The following is a 15376-nucleotide window of genomic DNA, read 5'->3' on the forward strand; positions in this document are numbered from 1 at the left end:
TGTGTGTGTGTGTGTGTGTGTGTGTGTGTGTGTGTGTGTGTGTGTGTGTGTGTGAAGAGATACAATCTTCATAGTCGGTTTTAGTGAAATCAAGAAACTGGTTGAAATGTGGGGCCCTCCAGTCGTCCTTTCAGTCTTGTGATAGATGAATGCTCCTTAGGGGCTTACAGGGAAGAGTGGACATCCCAAGCGACAGAAATAACTTTTACAGGGGTCTTCTAAAGACATGCTTGAGCACAAAGGAGTGCATGGAGGAATTACAGGCAGAGCTAAAAAGCTTTTCAGCAGTTCCAGCTGCATAAAGCAAACACGGGGCCATACCTTCTCCCCCTGCCGAATGTTGTTTCCGAGAGACTCCTTTAGGAGGCAAGAGAAGAAGAAAGGAAGGAAGCCGGCTCAGAGTCAGTGTGGGTCCATCCTGTGCCAGGTATGACCCCAGGCTTCTCATTGTTTTATTTAACCCTTAAAACAGCCTACGAGGCTGAGATTTTAATTCCATCGATAGAGATGAAGGAGCTATGGCTCAGTGAGGAGATGCAAAACTGAGACTGGAGCCCGGAGCCTTTGGTCTCCAAAGCCCATGCTCCTTCCCACCTGTCACACCACTTCCTCCTTCACATCCGTAAGTCTCTGGACCCACGTAGAAAGTGATGGTGAAACAGAATCTGAGTGAACAATCACACCGGTGAACAAGAGATCAGCAAGAGAAGGGTGTAAGGACAGGGAGCCCTCAGGTCACTGACGAGCCCTTACCAGCTGAAAAAAAAAGAGTAACTACCTTAAAAAAACAAGCCCACGACCAAAAAACACAACGAGGCTTGACATCTGTCCATTGACGAGTTCCTGTTCTAAGCCTTCCAGAGTCCACCTACGATTGAGCAGCTAATGGCAACCAGAGTGAGAAAAACTGCACTCGACATGAAAATCTGTTCTAAGTGTAATCCAGACTTCACAGTCCACTCATTATTCTTCTGTCCCATATTACAGAGGCTGTCTTGGCTTTATGAAATACCTCCATCAAACTACCAGAGCAAGCAAGGAGATTTGTCTAAATGCCCTGATTTCATGTATTTCTCTCCTTTTCAAAGGTAGGAAAAGAAACTCCATATGTCCTCCTAAATAGTTGACAGAAATCTGCTAGAAAAATTCAAGCAAATATGTTTCAGTTCTCATGAAACATAAGGCACTTTGGCGATGCCTTTTAAACCCGTCAAAATACGTTCTCCATGAACAGACTTATGTCCCTGAAGAATGACTTGATGAGAGAGGGTGGCACAGAGTGTGGAAAGAAACTGGAACATGAACTTAATAAATTAGCATATGTAATAAACCAAAAACGATTGCACATAACAGATTAGAATCTAGCTGGCCTCTAGGAAGGTTTGGGTTCGTAAATAATCCAGGTCTTCATGGCCAAGGCCATTTATGAAAGAAATAAGATTGTCCCTTTTTAATGGTGGTTAGAAATAAATTTTTTTTTTTTGTCTTTTTTTTTTTTTTCGTGTCCGGCAACGGATCGCAACCCTCGGTGTTGCGCCCACACCTCTAGAATCTAGCTGGCCTCTAGGAAGGTTTGGGTTTGTAAATAATCCAGGTCTTCATGGCCAAGGCCATTTATGAAAGAAATAAGATTGTCCCTTTTTAATGGTGGTTAGAAATAAATTTTTAAGTATACTATGTGTAGTTTAGTTCCAGAATTAAACCCAATGGTCCGTATGTTTCCCTGACATCATTTTCCTGCCTTTCCTTGGTGGTGTCTACTATTGCTTGAATGTGGGCCACTAGGTGAGACCATGTCAGGACCTAGAGTGGGTGACAGAGGAGGGGAATGCTGGGGCCATCACCTCTGGCCAAACCCGCCCTGGCAGGTGTAGAGCATGTAGGAGATCCTTTCTTGGTCCAGGAGGTGATCATAGCCATTGACTTTTTACACTGACTGTTCCTCAGAAAATACTTGTAATTGCTGATATCTATTAGAAGCATTTCTCTGCTCCTGGCAGTAACCAGGGCACAATCAGGGCATGTGCTTGGCTCTGAAGAAGCCGAAGGTGACATGAAATCACCATCCACGCTCACTCAGATAGGAGGTGGCACATGGCAGCCTGGGTGATCTTGATAAATGTTACTTATTATTTCTCTGCTTAAAATTTTTTTTTTTTTTTGTCTTTTGTCTTTTTCCGTGTCTGGCAACGGATCGCAACCCTCAGTGTTGCCCCCGTACCGGACTGGGGACTGGCAACGGGACCGCAACCCTTGGTGTCGCTCCCGCGCCTCGCTCAGCCAGTGAGCGGGAACCGGTCTGTATGTGGGATCCGATTATGTAGAATGATGTGAATTTATAATAGACCTGCTAGAGTAGACCCTTTTCTTGGAAAAGAATGGATTTTTATTTTACATTTATTTGCATTCAAGGTTGCTGTCTTCTTTTACAGACTTTTTCTATTAAAGGTAATGTTCATTTTCTATTACAGGTAATGTTCATGATCTGACCTTATCTAGGCTTTCAGTGCTGCCCGGGAATCTTCCTGTTTCTCCACATTGCCCCCCATTTTTTGCAATAGCTATTTCAAACCCTCTCCACAATCCTGAAACTCCAATTCCACTATCCACTCACTTTCAGAAGACAAACTTGCCTCCTAGTTCAGCGTGAGAGAGGTTAAAAAAAAAAAAAAAAAAAAAAAAAAAAAAGCATAGAACATAAAACAAACCTCCTCAACTTCCTGACATCAAACTTACCCACTTACTTGTATCTGGACCAATTTTCTTTGCTATTCCAATACCTATGCCCATCTGCCTTCTAGACCTCATCCCCCTACATTCTAAGAATCCCTTATTGTTGGACACGCAGGCTGTTTCCAGCGTTTTCCTATAATAAAAACACAATGCCTGATGAACTGCATTGTAGTATACCTTTGGCTGCTTGTCCAGTTTTTCCTTAGGATAAATGAAAGTATAATTGCTGCATCAAAGGGTATTAACACTTAGATTGCTTTGGGCCACCAAGTTACCACTGTGCTAATAATATGTGCTTACACTATTTTATGTGTTTTAGACTGCCTGTTTTCATGAGCTCTTACCAACATTGATTATTGTACTTTTTAATCATCCTGTTAGGCAAAAGTGGCATCTCATTATTTTAATTTGCATTCATATTGATTGTCTGAACAAACAATAAACTTTGCCCTGTTCATGGCCATTTTCCCAGTTCTTCAGTAGTGCCAGGCACATTGAGACACTCAATAAACATTTGTTAAATGAAAAAAGTGAATGTGCCAACCACATGCCAAGTTCTGGGCCAGCTGTTATACTAAATTAAATTGTAATACAATTGAAGTTGAATATTTTTTCATATGCTTACTGGCCGTGCATCGCCCTTTATCTATTGGTGTTAAGAGGATATTAATTCTTCTCCCAATAGGTATTTAGTCAATGTCTTCTTCATTATTGTCTTCCTTTTAATTTTATGAATTGTTTTTGATGAACATAAGTTCTTAATTTTTATGCAATCATATATTTTAGTCTTTTAAGTTTCTGGCTTTTCTTGTCCTAATTTTATAAAATATTCATCTGTAATTTATTCTAGTAAGCACATAACTTATTTTACAACATTTTAAACTCCTGTCCACTGAGAATTTATTCTTGTATATGATATGATGTATGGATCTATTTAGTTTTTTTCAAATATTAACCAGCTTGCACTAAATAATTTGTTAATAGTATAATATTTGTTAAGTAAACTTTTCTCACTAATATTAAATTTACTGTTGTCATATCATATAATATTTATATCTGTTTCTGTATTTTCTACTGTGTTTCATTAATGTTTTCTTATTCCAGTACTAACACCATTGCTATTATAATGGTTAAAATTTTCTTGGCTATTATTATTTTCTTGAATTTTCTTGGCTATATTTTATGCAGTTAGTCTTCCAGATGAACTTTAGAAAAACTTCATCAAGTTTCAAAAAAAACCTCATTAAGATGATTGGAATTCTGTTAAGTGTGTGCATTAATTTAGGGAAAACTGACATCTAGAAAAGTATGAAGTTTTCTCATCCATGCACAGGATATGTTTCTATGCTTATTCAATCTTTATGTCTCTTAGCAAAGTCAGTTAATTTTATTCATATGAGTCTAAGTTATTCAAGGCCACTATGTACAAGGATACATTAATGAAACATAGCAGAAAATACAGAAACATATATAAATATAGTAATTTTTTCTCTCCATCATGGATTCACATTATCTTTTAATTCTATTTTTCCACAACTTTTTGAAGTACTCTCCTATGTATGTGAATGTATATGTATGTGTGTATGTGTATATTACATACAGTAAAATTCACCTTCCAAAGGCATATAGTTTTATGTTTTGACAAATACATGTAATTGTGTAACCACCACCAAATCAAGATATAGAATAGTTCCAACACACTAAAAAGAGTCCCTTATGTTTCTCTCTCTCTCTCTTTTTTTTTCCTTTTTGTCTTTTTTTTTTTTTTTTACTGACCGGTAACGGGATCGCAACCCTCGGTGTCGCACCCGTACGCCCGTACCGCGCTCAGCCAGTGAGCGGGAACCGGTCTCCACATGGGATCCGAACCCTCGGTGGGAGCGCCGCCACGCTCCCAAGCGGCGCACCCTTATGTCTCTTTACATCAACCTTCCACCCACCTGATCCTCTTGCAATCATTGATGTTTCTTGTCCCTATAGTTTTGCCTTTTCCAGAATGTCATACAAGTGTAAATGAACAATATGTAACCTTTCGAATCTATCTTTTTTTTCACTCAGCACAATGCTTTAAGATTCATTGATGTATGTATATGTGATTCATTCCTTTTTATTGCTGAGTAGTATTGCATTTATGGATGTACCACAGTGTGTCCATTCACCAGGTGATGAACATTTGGGTTGTTTCCATGTTTTGGTAATTATGAACAGAGCTGTTATAAACATTCCAAATACAGTGTGTGTGTGTACACATAGATCTTTCTCTCTCTTTGGTAAATACTTAAATACTTAGGAGTGGGATTGCTGGGTATGCCAAATGCATGTTCAACACTGTATATATTTTGTTGCTATTGAAAATAGGATTTTTCCTTTATATTTTCTTTTNACTCCCAAGCAGCGCACTGTAGCAGTGCGCCACCGGGCCGGCCCTTTCCTTTATATTTTCTGAGAGGTTATTGGTAGTATATGAAAATCTTTGCTTAGGTACTCTTTTGAGATAGGTCATCCTGCCAATCACATTATTCTGAGTAATCTTTTTAGTTGATTTTATTATCTTAATTCAGAAGTCTAAAGTCAGTAACATATCATTGTAATTATGTTTTCTGCTCCCCAATATTGGCAACTTTTATTTCTTGTCTTATTGCATTGGCAAGAGTGCCAGACCAATGTTGAATAATAGAGGTAATAGAAGATATCTGTGTCTTCTTTCTGTCATTAATGATAATTTTTTAACTTTGGGTATATAGATAGGCTTCATGTGGTCTGTGAACTCTCCAGTTCTATCCAAATCATTTTCATTTTTTACACTTTACAAAGAAAGCGTTCATAACATTTACCAAATTCATAAAAAGGTCTGCAACCCACAAAAGGCTATAGCCATTGCTGTTGAGTTTTTATCTTCCTGTTTTATCAGAAATGGTTGCTCAACATTATCAACTGTTATTTTGGAATTCACTCTTTATTCAGTATTTATGAATATTTATAAATTTCCTAATATATGTCAGACATCAAGCTAAGAGTTTAATAAAATAATCATGTTTTTCCCTGTTTAACCTGTAAATATAATGAAAAATGTTAATAGATTTTCCAAAATTGATATTATTACATTCTTAAACTAAATCCTACTTGGCCATTGTAAATTATTATTTTAATATGTAGTTTGGAACAATTTGCTAACATGTTGAGAATTTCTGAATGTTTATTCACCAGTGAGTTAATATGTAAATTTCTGGTGGCATGTGATTTTTGCATCAGATTCAGACCAAGATTTTAATTAAGTAAAATTAACTGGGATGCTTTCCATATTTTTAAATGCTCAAGAAGAGTTTAAATAGTATGGGTTTTATTAGTACCATTAACATTTTTGATGGATTTTATTTTCAAAAATACCTGGGACTGTCTTCTTTCTGAGGAATAATTCTTTAACCACTTCACCAATTTCTTCCATGGTCCTATCAGGTTTTGTAGTCTTCTTAAAGTTAGTTTTGCTAATTTACTTTACTTTCAGCCATTATTTTCTAGTGGTTTTTTGTTTTGTTTTGTTTTGTTCTTTTTGTGACTGGCCGATATGGGGATCTAAACCCATGACCTTGGGTTATAAGGCTGCTCTCTGACCAACTGAGGTAACTGGCCAGCCCAGCCACTATTTTCTAAATAACTGCAAATTAAAAAAAATTATTCACCTATAATTTAAAACAAATCTTAAAGCCATAGATTTATTATTTTTCAAACATATGGACATGCTATTTTAATTAACAAAATATACATTTATATAAGAGCATTTATAGATTCAGCTCTTTGTCATGTATTTCTTAGATCAATAGCAAATTATCATGATGTTCATGATTTTTTTGATATTTAAAATGAGTTCTCATTCAGAAAAAAAAATCTAGAGTTTCACTGTGTTACTTTGAAATGGATATTCTTCATCATCCTATAGGATTATCTTTCTATTCCACTGAGAGATTTTTTGGTAGAATATGTGTTGAATGTTTCCAAGGGTCATTTTAGCATCAGTTGAGATTATTATGTGCTTTTAAAAAACAGTACTTACTAAATTATTTATTATAACAGTGAGGTTTCCTGTGTTAACTTTATTTTGTATTTTCAGAATAAAATATATTAGCATTGACATGTGATTCTCTTAATATTGCAAAATTCAGTTTGCTCGTATTTTCTTTAGGATTTTGGCATTTGTAGAGAGACTGGTATACAATTTTCACTCTTTCTTTTGTTTTTACATTCTATCTACTCAGAATGTCTTCCAAAAATACAATCCCACTTACTCTGCAGAGCTTCAGACACACAGCATCTTCTTTGCCTCCTCTTCTCTCTCCCGTCCCATGATCCCTTCTCCCCAGGGCATCTTACTTTTGCACTTCTGTGGGGCAAGAGCTCTGAACCAGTGCCTTGTTTTCTAGACCTTTCTACACACAACCTTCTAGAGCAACTCTGCCTTTCTCTGTTCAAAGCATATCTGTCCTACGTCTCATTCCATTGCTGTGGCTGGGGTGACATCTTTTTCCTGGCCTTTCATATAACACCTGCATTTCACAGAGGCTTGAAGGAATATCTGCATTGGAGTCCTGGCCATCTTTCTCTAGCCCTCAGTCCATCTTTTGCCTAAAGAAGAAGATACTCTGCTGAAACCCCAGATCCAGGAGAGAACACAAGACTCTGCCTTCCTGGCCAGGCAGGCCCCTCCCTGTACACATAGGACACAGACGCGGGAATGAATGATGCCAGTAATGACATGAGTGAAATGAAACCTCCTCACCTGTTCAAGCACTGTGGATAAGAGCTGTAGCTCTGAGTGGACAGCTAAAGCTTCTCTTTTTTCCTAGGGCAGCAGTTAAACAGAAAGTTAGAAAAAAGGTGTTAATTCCTCAATAGGCATAAGGCCTATTGAAATCAATGTAGCTTGGAAGTTACAAGTCAGGATCTAACACTATATTCACCTAGCACCAGTGAAGATGAAGACACTCTTCTGGAATAAATGCTGCCAGGGAGGAAAGGCACTGTATGCTCATGTGAATGACGATTTATTTTATGACAGTGAGACACACGTGGACAACACTTGATTTTGTGTTAACATTGTGACATCAACAAAAATTTTTCATCAGCACATTAAACTTGAGAAACCCAAGGGTCTGGGAAACCCAGACAACAGTCAATAATTCTGTCTTCTTGACCACTGGTAAGGATTGTATTTCCACGTGGCTTGACTTTAGTAATTGAGAAGAAGCCATTAGAAAATGCACACATTTGTCTGTTATTTGGGGAGAAAGACATTTATTAATTTAGAAAAGTCTCAGTACTTTGATGAGACTAATTTTTTTGAAACTACAAATATGGGGGACATCTGATGGTCTGTGAGTCCCTTGTGAAAATAAAGCACAATGGCTCAACTATCGTGATAATAACTAATAAACAAAGACATTTTAAATAAAAACGTTTCAGGACACTAGATGTACTATAATGCAAGAATTTACTAATCTGGGCCTTTAATAAACACTTTAATAAACAACAAAGATTGACACATAAGGCCTCATTTGTCATATAACCAGTATTGTAAATGATACTTGTGTCAGGGAACAAAAACTTATTTAATCCATTACATTTCTAGAAGATGGAATTTTAGAGCCAGAAGGTGACTTTGGCAGCTACTGCTCCAGGTCTGAAAATATCAGGGGGTTTGTGGGAGACTTGGCCCCTGAACGTAGTCTCCAAACTTGGGCCGGGAGTTCTTGGTCCTTCTCTGTATCCCTCTTTCAGGAATGTAGCAGCCACATCCCTAGAGGCAAATGGTTCTAAGAACTATTTCAGCCAGGGCTTTCTTCTAGAACCATTGGCGTGACCACCAGCCCAGTGGTGGAGGAAAAGCAAGTGCTCATTCCCAGGCTCTGAGGGCTACATGGTTTGGAAAGCTGACCAATGAGGTCTGATGGAACCAAGTTGTTACTTAAAAAAAGAAACATGACCCTTTGGGTGTTCAGTTCCCAAGATGTTTTTGGACTGGTCCCAAGCTGGACAAGCTTGTTGTTCAACCTACTTAAAATTCAGATGGGAGTGATGAATCCTTAAGTTTTTGGGCCCCCAACATCCAGCCAAAGTGGGACATACAATCCTACTGTAGGGAAATGTCTCCTACAGCAAAGGGCTGACTCCAGTCAATAAAAGTATTTTTCTAAAATGTCTTTTTCTGCTGCCAGACAGGATTCTGAAGCCCCAATCCCAGATGGGATGTCATATTAAGAACAATGAACTGCCAGTGATGTCATTGTTTCAAAGGTAATATGCATGTTCCTCTGCTTTGGCTCCCAGAGAGCAGGGACAGTGGTGGAGATGGGAGAGACACGTGAGTGTGATTAGTGCTCTCCTGCTGTATAAGGCAAGATTCTTTGTGGCAAGATAAAGGAAATTAGCGGCCAATTTGGCATTTGGATTTTCTCAGTGCTTATTTACAATACAAAAGTGAGCATCTGTGATTTGAAGAATCTACATTTTCTCCTGCTTGGTTACTGTCTTAGTCTGGGCTTCCCCAGAAGCTTATCCTGAGACAAGGATTTGTGTGCATGTGGTTTACTTGGGAGGTGATCCCAGGAAGTAGTGGTAGAGGAATGTGGAAGTCAGAAAGGAAGGGGAGTCAGTAAAGACTGCCTTATCAAGCAGTTTATCTCTGTGGGTGCCTAGAGCTAAATCTGCTGAGGAACTCAGGGAGCAAGTATGCCTCATGCCTCAGAATCACCACCCCAACTGGGGGCAAAGGAGCTGGAATATTTACACCCTTCCCATTAGTCACTAGTTAGGGCTGCTCCTAAGAGTGTTATTTCTCCAGCACATCCAGCTTGCCCTCTGCCCAGGAAGAGGAGCTCCAGCTGCTCGAGAAAGCCCTCAGGTAGACTTCAGGCCAGTGCATACTACCATGGTAAAAAGAGAAAGGTAGAACACTGGCAGCTTCTGGAATAGTCACATTAGTCCAGATTCACTCCCCAACCAGTGTATGTGTGTACACGTGCATGTGTGTGTTGTACAGACGAGTGGTGGTTACATAATGGGGAAGTCACAGTTACTCTGGTCCTGAAGGAGGAAACTTTGAAGTTCCAATGCAGTGTTTTTCCCTCTTAGATTCTGCATAGCATGAGGAGCACCAAATATGGCCACGGACCTATGGTTTGGCACGTGCATGTGTGTGTTGTACAGACGAGTGGTGGTTACATCATGGGGAAGTCACAGTTACTCTGGTCCTGAAGGAGGAAACTTTGAAGTTCCAATGCAGTGTTTCCCTCTTAGATTCTGCATAGCATGAGGAGCACCAAATATGGCCACGGACCTATGGTTTGATGCTACAAGTGTTGACTGGGAATTGGCACTGAGCTGTCCCTCCAGTACCAGCAGATGGATGTATTTCATGACAGTGAAGTTTATTTTCTTTGATATTGTTAAAGGGGATACAATAATTATAACTTGCTGCGCTCCTGCTATGTGCTAAACCCTATGTTGTGTGATTCAGCCTTTACAACTCTGTAAGGGGGTGTGATTATCCCCATTCTACAAATGAGGCTAAGATGTGTTTATCCAGTCAACAATGAAAACCTGGGCTGCATCCTAGGGATTAATTAAAAACAAGACAGACATGGGCCTGTCAGCATGCTGAGAGCAAGTACAAGGACTGTAGGGCAGCTCTGGCTACTGAGTGGAGAGAGAATTGGAGGAGTCAAGAAGGACCTAGAGGGACAGGGAGACCAGTTAGGAGGCGGGCTATAGAAAGCAGGCAAAAGTGACACTGGTTTGTTCTAAATAGTGCGGTGAGCTAAGACATTAACCAAAGTCCACAGTGTTTGCAAACTGCATGGTTGTGTTTCAAACCTAGTCCAATCCTAAAACCTATCTCTATACTCTTCTGTTTTTAAATAATATTCAATATGTAAAGCTGTATTTCTGTTTCCTTTAACTACAGTAGTTCATGCCTGATGGAGGAAAATATATTATCTTTTTTGTTTGCTACTTGCAAAGAATGATATCTGGTTGAATAGTTAATTCATTTGATTCATGGTAGGCTAGAGGGCAAGACTAGAACTTTGAGAAGGTGACAGATTTGGAAGTCCAAATAAAGTAGATTGTCTTAATTTCCTGGTCAGTGAGGGTTTGGGGCAAGGCAGGGGGGTGGAGGAAAGGACTTCCCCCCAATGGCTCCTCCTTTCCCCACTCACATTCTGCCCAGGAGAACAAAGCACAGATTGGTGGCTATGCCTCCAGGAGGATGCTCCCTGCAGGCTGATGAGGGATGGGAGTGCATGACTCGTCATAGCCTGGCATGCCACTGCTACAGCATGAGGCTTTGAAGTCCTGAGACCATCAGGCAGCAAAGCCAGTAGGACATAGAATTACTGGAAGAAATAATGTTGTGTTCTTCAGTTACCAGCTGGCTCTCAGTTCTGGCATACAAATGTGACTACAATGCGGCACCAGTTCAAGTATCAAGATCAAAGCCCTTTACCACTAAGGAAGCAGAAGGTTCGAGTCCACATCCCAGTGAGGGGCTGCCTGTGGAGACCAAACTCCACTTCCCAACCCACAGACATGCCCGGGGAAAAGACTTATGGGTGAGGACTCGATGGTTATGGAGGGTGGGATGGGGATGAGTGAAAGGCAGAGTCCGAGGTGATGGAGGCTTCAGGGGCTCACCTATGGGCGATGGTCCCTGCTTCCTTCTGGTCCTGCTCCTGATAACTTGTAAGTCATTCCTGGGATGGCCTGGCTCCTCCAGGACTGAGCAGGTGAAGGGGCCTCATTCACCCATGAGTGTGGGTCACCAGCAACGTGTTAGTTTATATAGTATACACTCAGAATAGGGAAAATACATGGGAGGTTTTTCTCTACCAGAATCATCACTCCAAAGATGAAATAGAATCTTTTGTACTGAGCGTATCACAAGTGCAAAGAACTCTAGATGCTAGCAGACAAAACCTTATCTGATCTATAGAAGAGGCAGCCGGTTGTAAAAGAAGGAGCCTGTGATTTGAGGCCAAGCGGGTTTGTGATGCAGCCTCAGCTCTGCAATTACTAGCTGTGAGCCTTAATGCTCAGCCTGTTTCCTCATCTGCAAAAATGCGATGCATGTACAAGTATTTCAAAGAGTTATCTGATGAGCTAATGAACACATGCAAAGCACTAGGCACAGAGGAGACACTCAACAAATGTTAGTTTCTTTCTTTCGGTTGCAGGCAGGTAGGGATATCCTGCCTCTCAAGTGGCCAAGTCCAGCACAAATGTGCTTTGAGAAGCTGTAAAGGTGCATGCCAGGACAGCGGGCAGAGCACTCACTGCGGGGAGGGAGTCTGAGATCCCTTTCTTGCCAGGGGTTGGGTCTGTCTTCTGTGATTTTCAAACTGTGTCCCTAGGAACTCAGAGGCCAGCTGGGGACAGGGAAAGGGGAGAGGGAGTGTGGGCCTGAAGATCATGCGGGCAGAGCACTCACTGCGGGGAGGGAGTCTGAGATCCCTTTCTTGCCAGGGGTTGGGTCTGTCTTCTGTGATTTTCAAACTGTGTCCCTTGGAACTCAGAGGCCAGCTGGGGACAGGGAAAGGGGAGAGGGAGTGTGGGCCTGAAGATCATGTTGTGGCTTTGTGGACTCTAAGAGCAGCAGTGCTTTTATCTGTTTGGAACACTAGGATTCCATATAAAACTTGTTTGAAAAAGGATTCTGCGGCTAATACAAACAAATCAAAATCTGAAGACTGCATAGATAAACAATCCAGAAGGCCACTTTTAACACAAAGACTATACTATAAAACAAAACTCCGTCATTGATTAAGAGAGCGATTGGCTACGTGATCTCAATCCATGGACAAAATTCCTCAGGGAGAGGGTGGGGTGGGAAATAACACTGCTCTTTACTAGTGAGAGAGATCAGGGGCACTCAATTATAGACTCAGAACTGAGGGGCTGTCTTGATGAAGGATAGTGGAAGGAGACAGGCGGTCTCGGGAGACTTGCATAAGACGTGTGATGCTGTTTTCCTGATTGTACCACCCAGTGCTAATCAAGAAGGGTTCTCTTGGGCTCTCCTAAGTACACAGGGATGGACATTTTAGAGAGAGCTCACTGGAGGCCCAGCACATCTTTGTGCAAATATAGAACATTTCCCCAATACCCTAACTGCAGAAATGCAAGCTGTTTGCAGGCGGTTTCATGGCTCTTACCTTCTTCAGCTCTTCCTGGACACTCTGGCTATTCTCTTCGGAGGACAGGCTCTCCTTCTGGTTCTCAGATTCTGTCTTGGGCTCGGACTCCTGATCCTCCCCTGAAGAAGTCTCCTTTTCACTCATTTTCCTTGCTAACTCGTACAACCTGTTTCTCAGTTTTTCCTCCGTGGTTTCTGTAGGGGTCCAGGGGTGTCGAACCTCATTGCTGATGTCAGTCTCTGATAAATCACCCGACACCTAAATGAAAGCCAGAGTCATAAGATAAGGACCCCTCTGCTACAGTCATATTACTTCTTGTTCCCCGTAATCCTGGAGTAAAAGAACAGATAGTCCAGGAGAGTAGCAGCTCTCCTATCTGATCTGCTTTCTCTACAGACGGACTTTTACATTTTACTTTCTCAAATGCATGCATTTTAACACCTTGTTAAAGGGTTCAGGTGCGTAAGTATCTGTACTCAGAAAACTGTTTGAATTCAATTCAGTTATTTTCATTCACATAATACTTAACTGAGTTCCCACCATGGGCAGCCCTGCGCTGGTGCTGAGGAAATCTGGCTGGCCCCAGACCTGGCCAGCCATCCTAGTGGAGGGGACACATTAGAACTTCAGGTCCTGACTTTTCATGTTGGTTAAGTGCAGAGAAGATCATGTGTGTGGGTGGGGGGTGGGGGGGAGGAGGTCTTACAGCCATAAATGGGCACTTAATGGGAGGGGTAGGGGATCAGGAAAGGCTTCTGTGCAGAAGTGATGTTTGAGTTGAGATTCAAAGTGTAACAGTCACTCAGCTAAAAGGGAGAGTGGAAAGAACAGTATTCTAGGCAAAAGGCAGAGATTTTGAGAATGTGCAAGGTCTTTGCACATATGTAAGGAATAATGTATGGCATTCCCTTCATAATTACAGTTCTAGCTTAGTAATTACATCTCCTGCTCTTACTATCCATTTGGTGAATATCTCCTAAGCTCCTTCTAAGAGTAAGGCCCTGGCCAGGCCCGGGGAACTCCAGGAAGACATGGGGATTGTGAGTGTTTATTCTTGGCCTTCAGTTGGACAGATGTATATTGAAATGTTCATATGTACTTAATACGACACACCATCAGGGTCCACTGGAACCAGTTTTAGTTTTTGAGTTTCCTCTTGGAGTTGTTCTATCTATTTGTAGGGCTTGATATTTCATAGCTTTTATTCTCTTGGAGGGCTTCCAAAAAACAAAGAGAAAATTTACTTATTTTTTTAAATGGAAAAAAACTCTTTATATTTTGCAATTACCGTATGGGTACATTGGAAATTTGCATAAATCTAAGATACATCATGGGATCTTTGTGATATTATTTTTCCTATCTTTTGAGACATTTCGCTATTTCATCATCCTGGAAATTATTTTTCATCATTACTCACCAATTATTCCCAATTATGCTAAAAGAGACAAAATGAATAAACAGAAGAATGGAATTGCCTAGACGGATGGATGATTCAATAGGGAAATACATCACCATTTTGAATTTGCTTTTAGCTTTCACCGTACACAGCACAGAATTCAAATTTTTTCATAATAGCAAAGAGAAGAAAAGTGACAGAAAATAACATTTCACAATTATTAGATGACTCAGAAGATGAATTCAATGTACACAGCACAGAATTCAAATTTTTTCATAATAGCAAAAAGAAGAAAAGTGACAGAAAATAACATTTCACAATTATTAGATGACTCAGAAGATGAATTCAAAGAGGAGAACAGATCTAGATTCTAATGATGGTGACATTGATTGTATTAGTGAAATCTCAGACTAAGAATCTTCAGGTGACAGTGTCCTAGGTGAATATTCTCAAACTCAAGAATCGATGAGTAAATATTATCAATGATATTCATAAGGATAAAAAAGAAATATGGTATTTTCATCCTGTCAGTCATTCAACCAGAAGGGCTTATCACACATTTTGCAACAAGGACCTGGACAATCCTGTTTAAGATGTGTGACAGTTTCTTTCATCCTTTATGTTTGTGCATCAAATGTACTTGACATTATTTGCAATTAAATAAATTCTAAAGGCAGATGTCTAGACAAAGGTGATTAGAAGGAAAATAGATGACATAGAAATAAAAAAAAATTTTTTTAAATCATTGAAAGAAAAATAATCCATTGGACATGACTATTTTTCCTGGTCGTGAGTAACAATCAGTGATGGGGGCCTCATGAGAGGTGACTAGTGTTCCCAGAGTGCTTGAGAAGGAGGAATTCCTTTGCTTGGGATACGGGGATGGTCCTTGGGAAGAATGGGCTCTAAACAGATTCTCGAAAGATGAGGCACATTTTAATGCATAGTCATGGGGACGGGCATTCTTTTTTTTGACCGGTAAGGGGATCACAACCCTCGGCACGGCATAGTCTGCACCACGCTCAGCCAGTTCGCACACCAGCCACCCCTATATAGGATCCTA

At 40.4% G+C, this 15376-nt stretch overlaps 1 protein-coding gene across 1 annotated transcript in view; it reads right to left on the bottom strand.

Annotated features, from left to right (window-relative positions):
* The window catches only part of LOC103610593 (rab effector MyRIP-like), a gene marked incomplete at both ends in the record, with an annotated part of 50538 nt that overhangs the window by 9258 nt on the left and 25904 nt on the right, over nucleotides 1-15376 (bottom strand). The window contains one exon of the mRNA XM_008594733.1: nucleotides 12936-13175. Coding sequence (XP_008592955.1) covers nucleotides 12936-13175 — 240 coding nt within the window. The remainder of the gene's footprint in view (nucleotides 1-12935; nucleotides 13176-15376) is intronic.

Source organism: Galeopterus variegatus, unplaced genomic scaffold (genome assembly GCF_000696425.1).
Source record: "Galeopterus variegatus unplaced genomic scaffold, G_variegatus-3.0.2 Scaffold11372, whole genome shotgun sequence".
In the NCBI taxonomy this organism is placed as follows: Eukaryota; Metazoa; Chordata; class Mammalia; order Dermoptera; family Cynocephalidae; genus Galeopterus; species Galeopterus variegatus.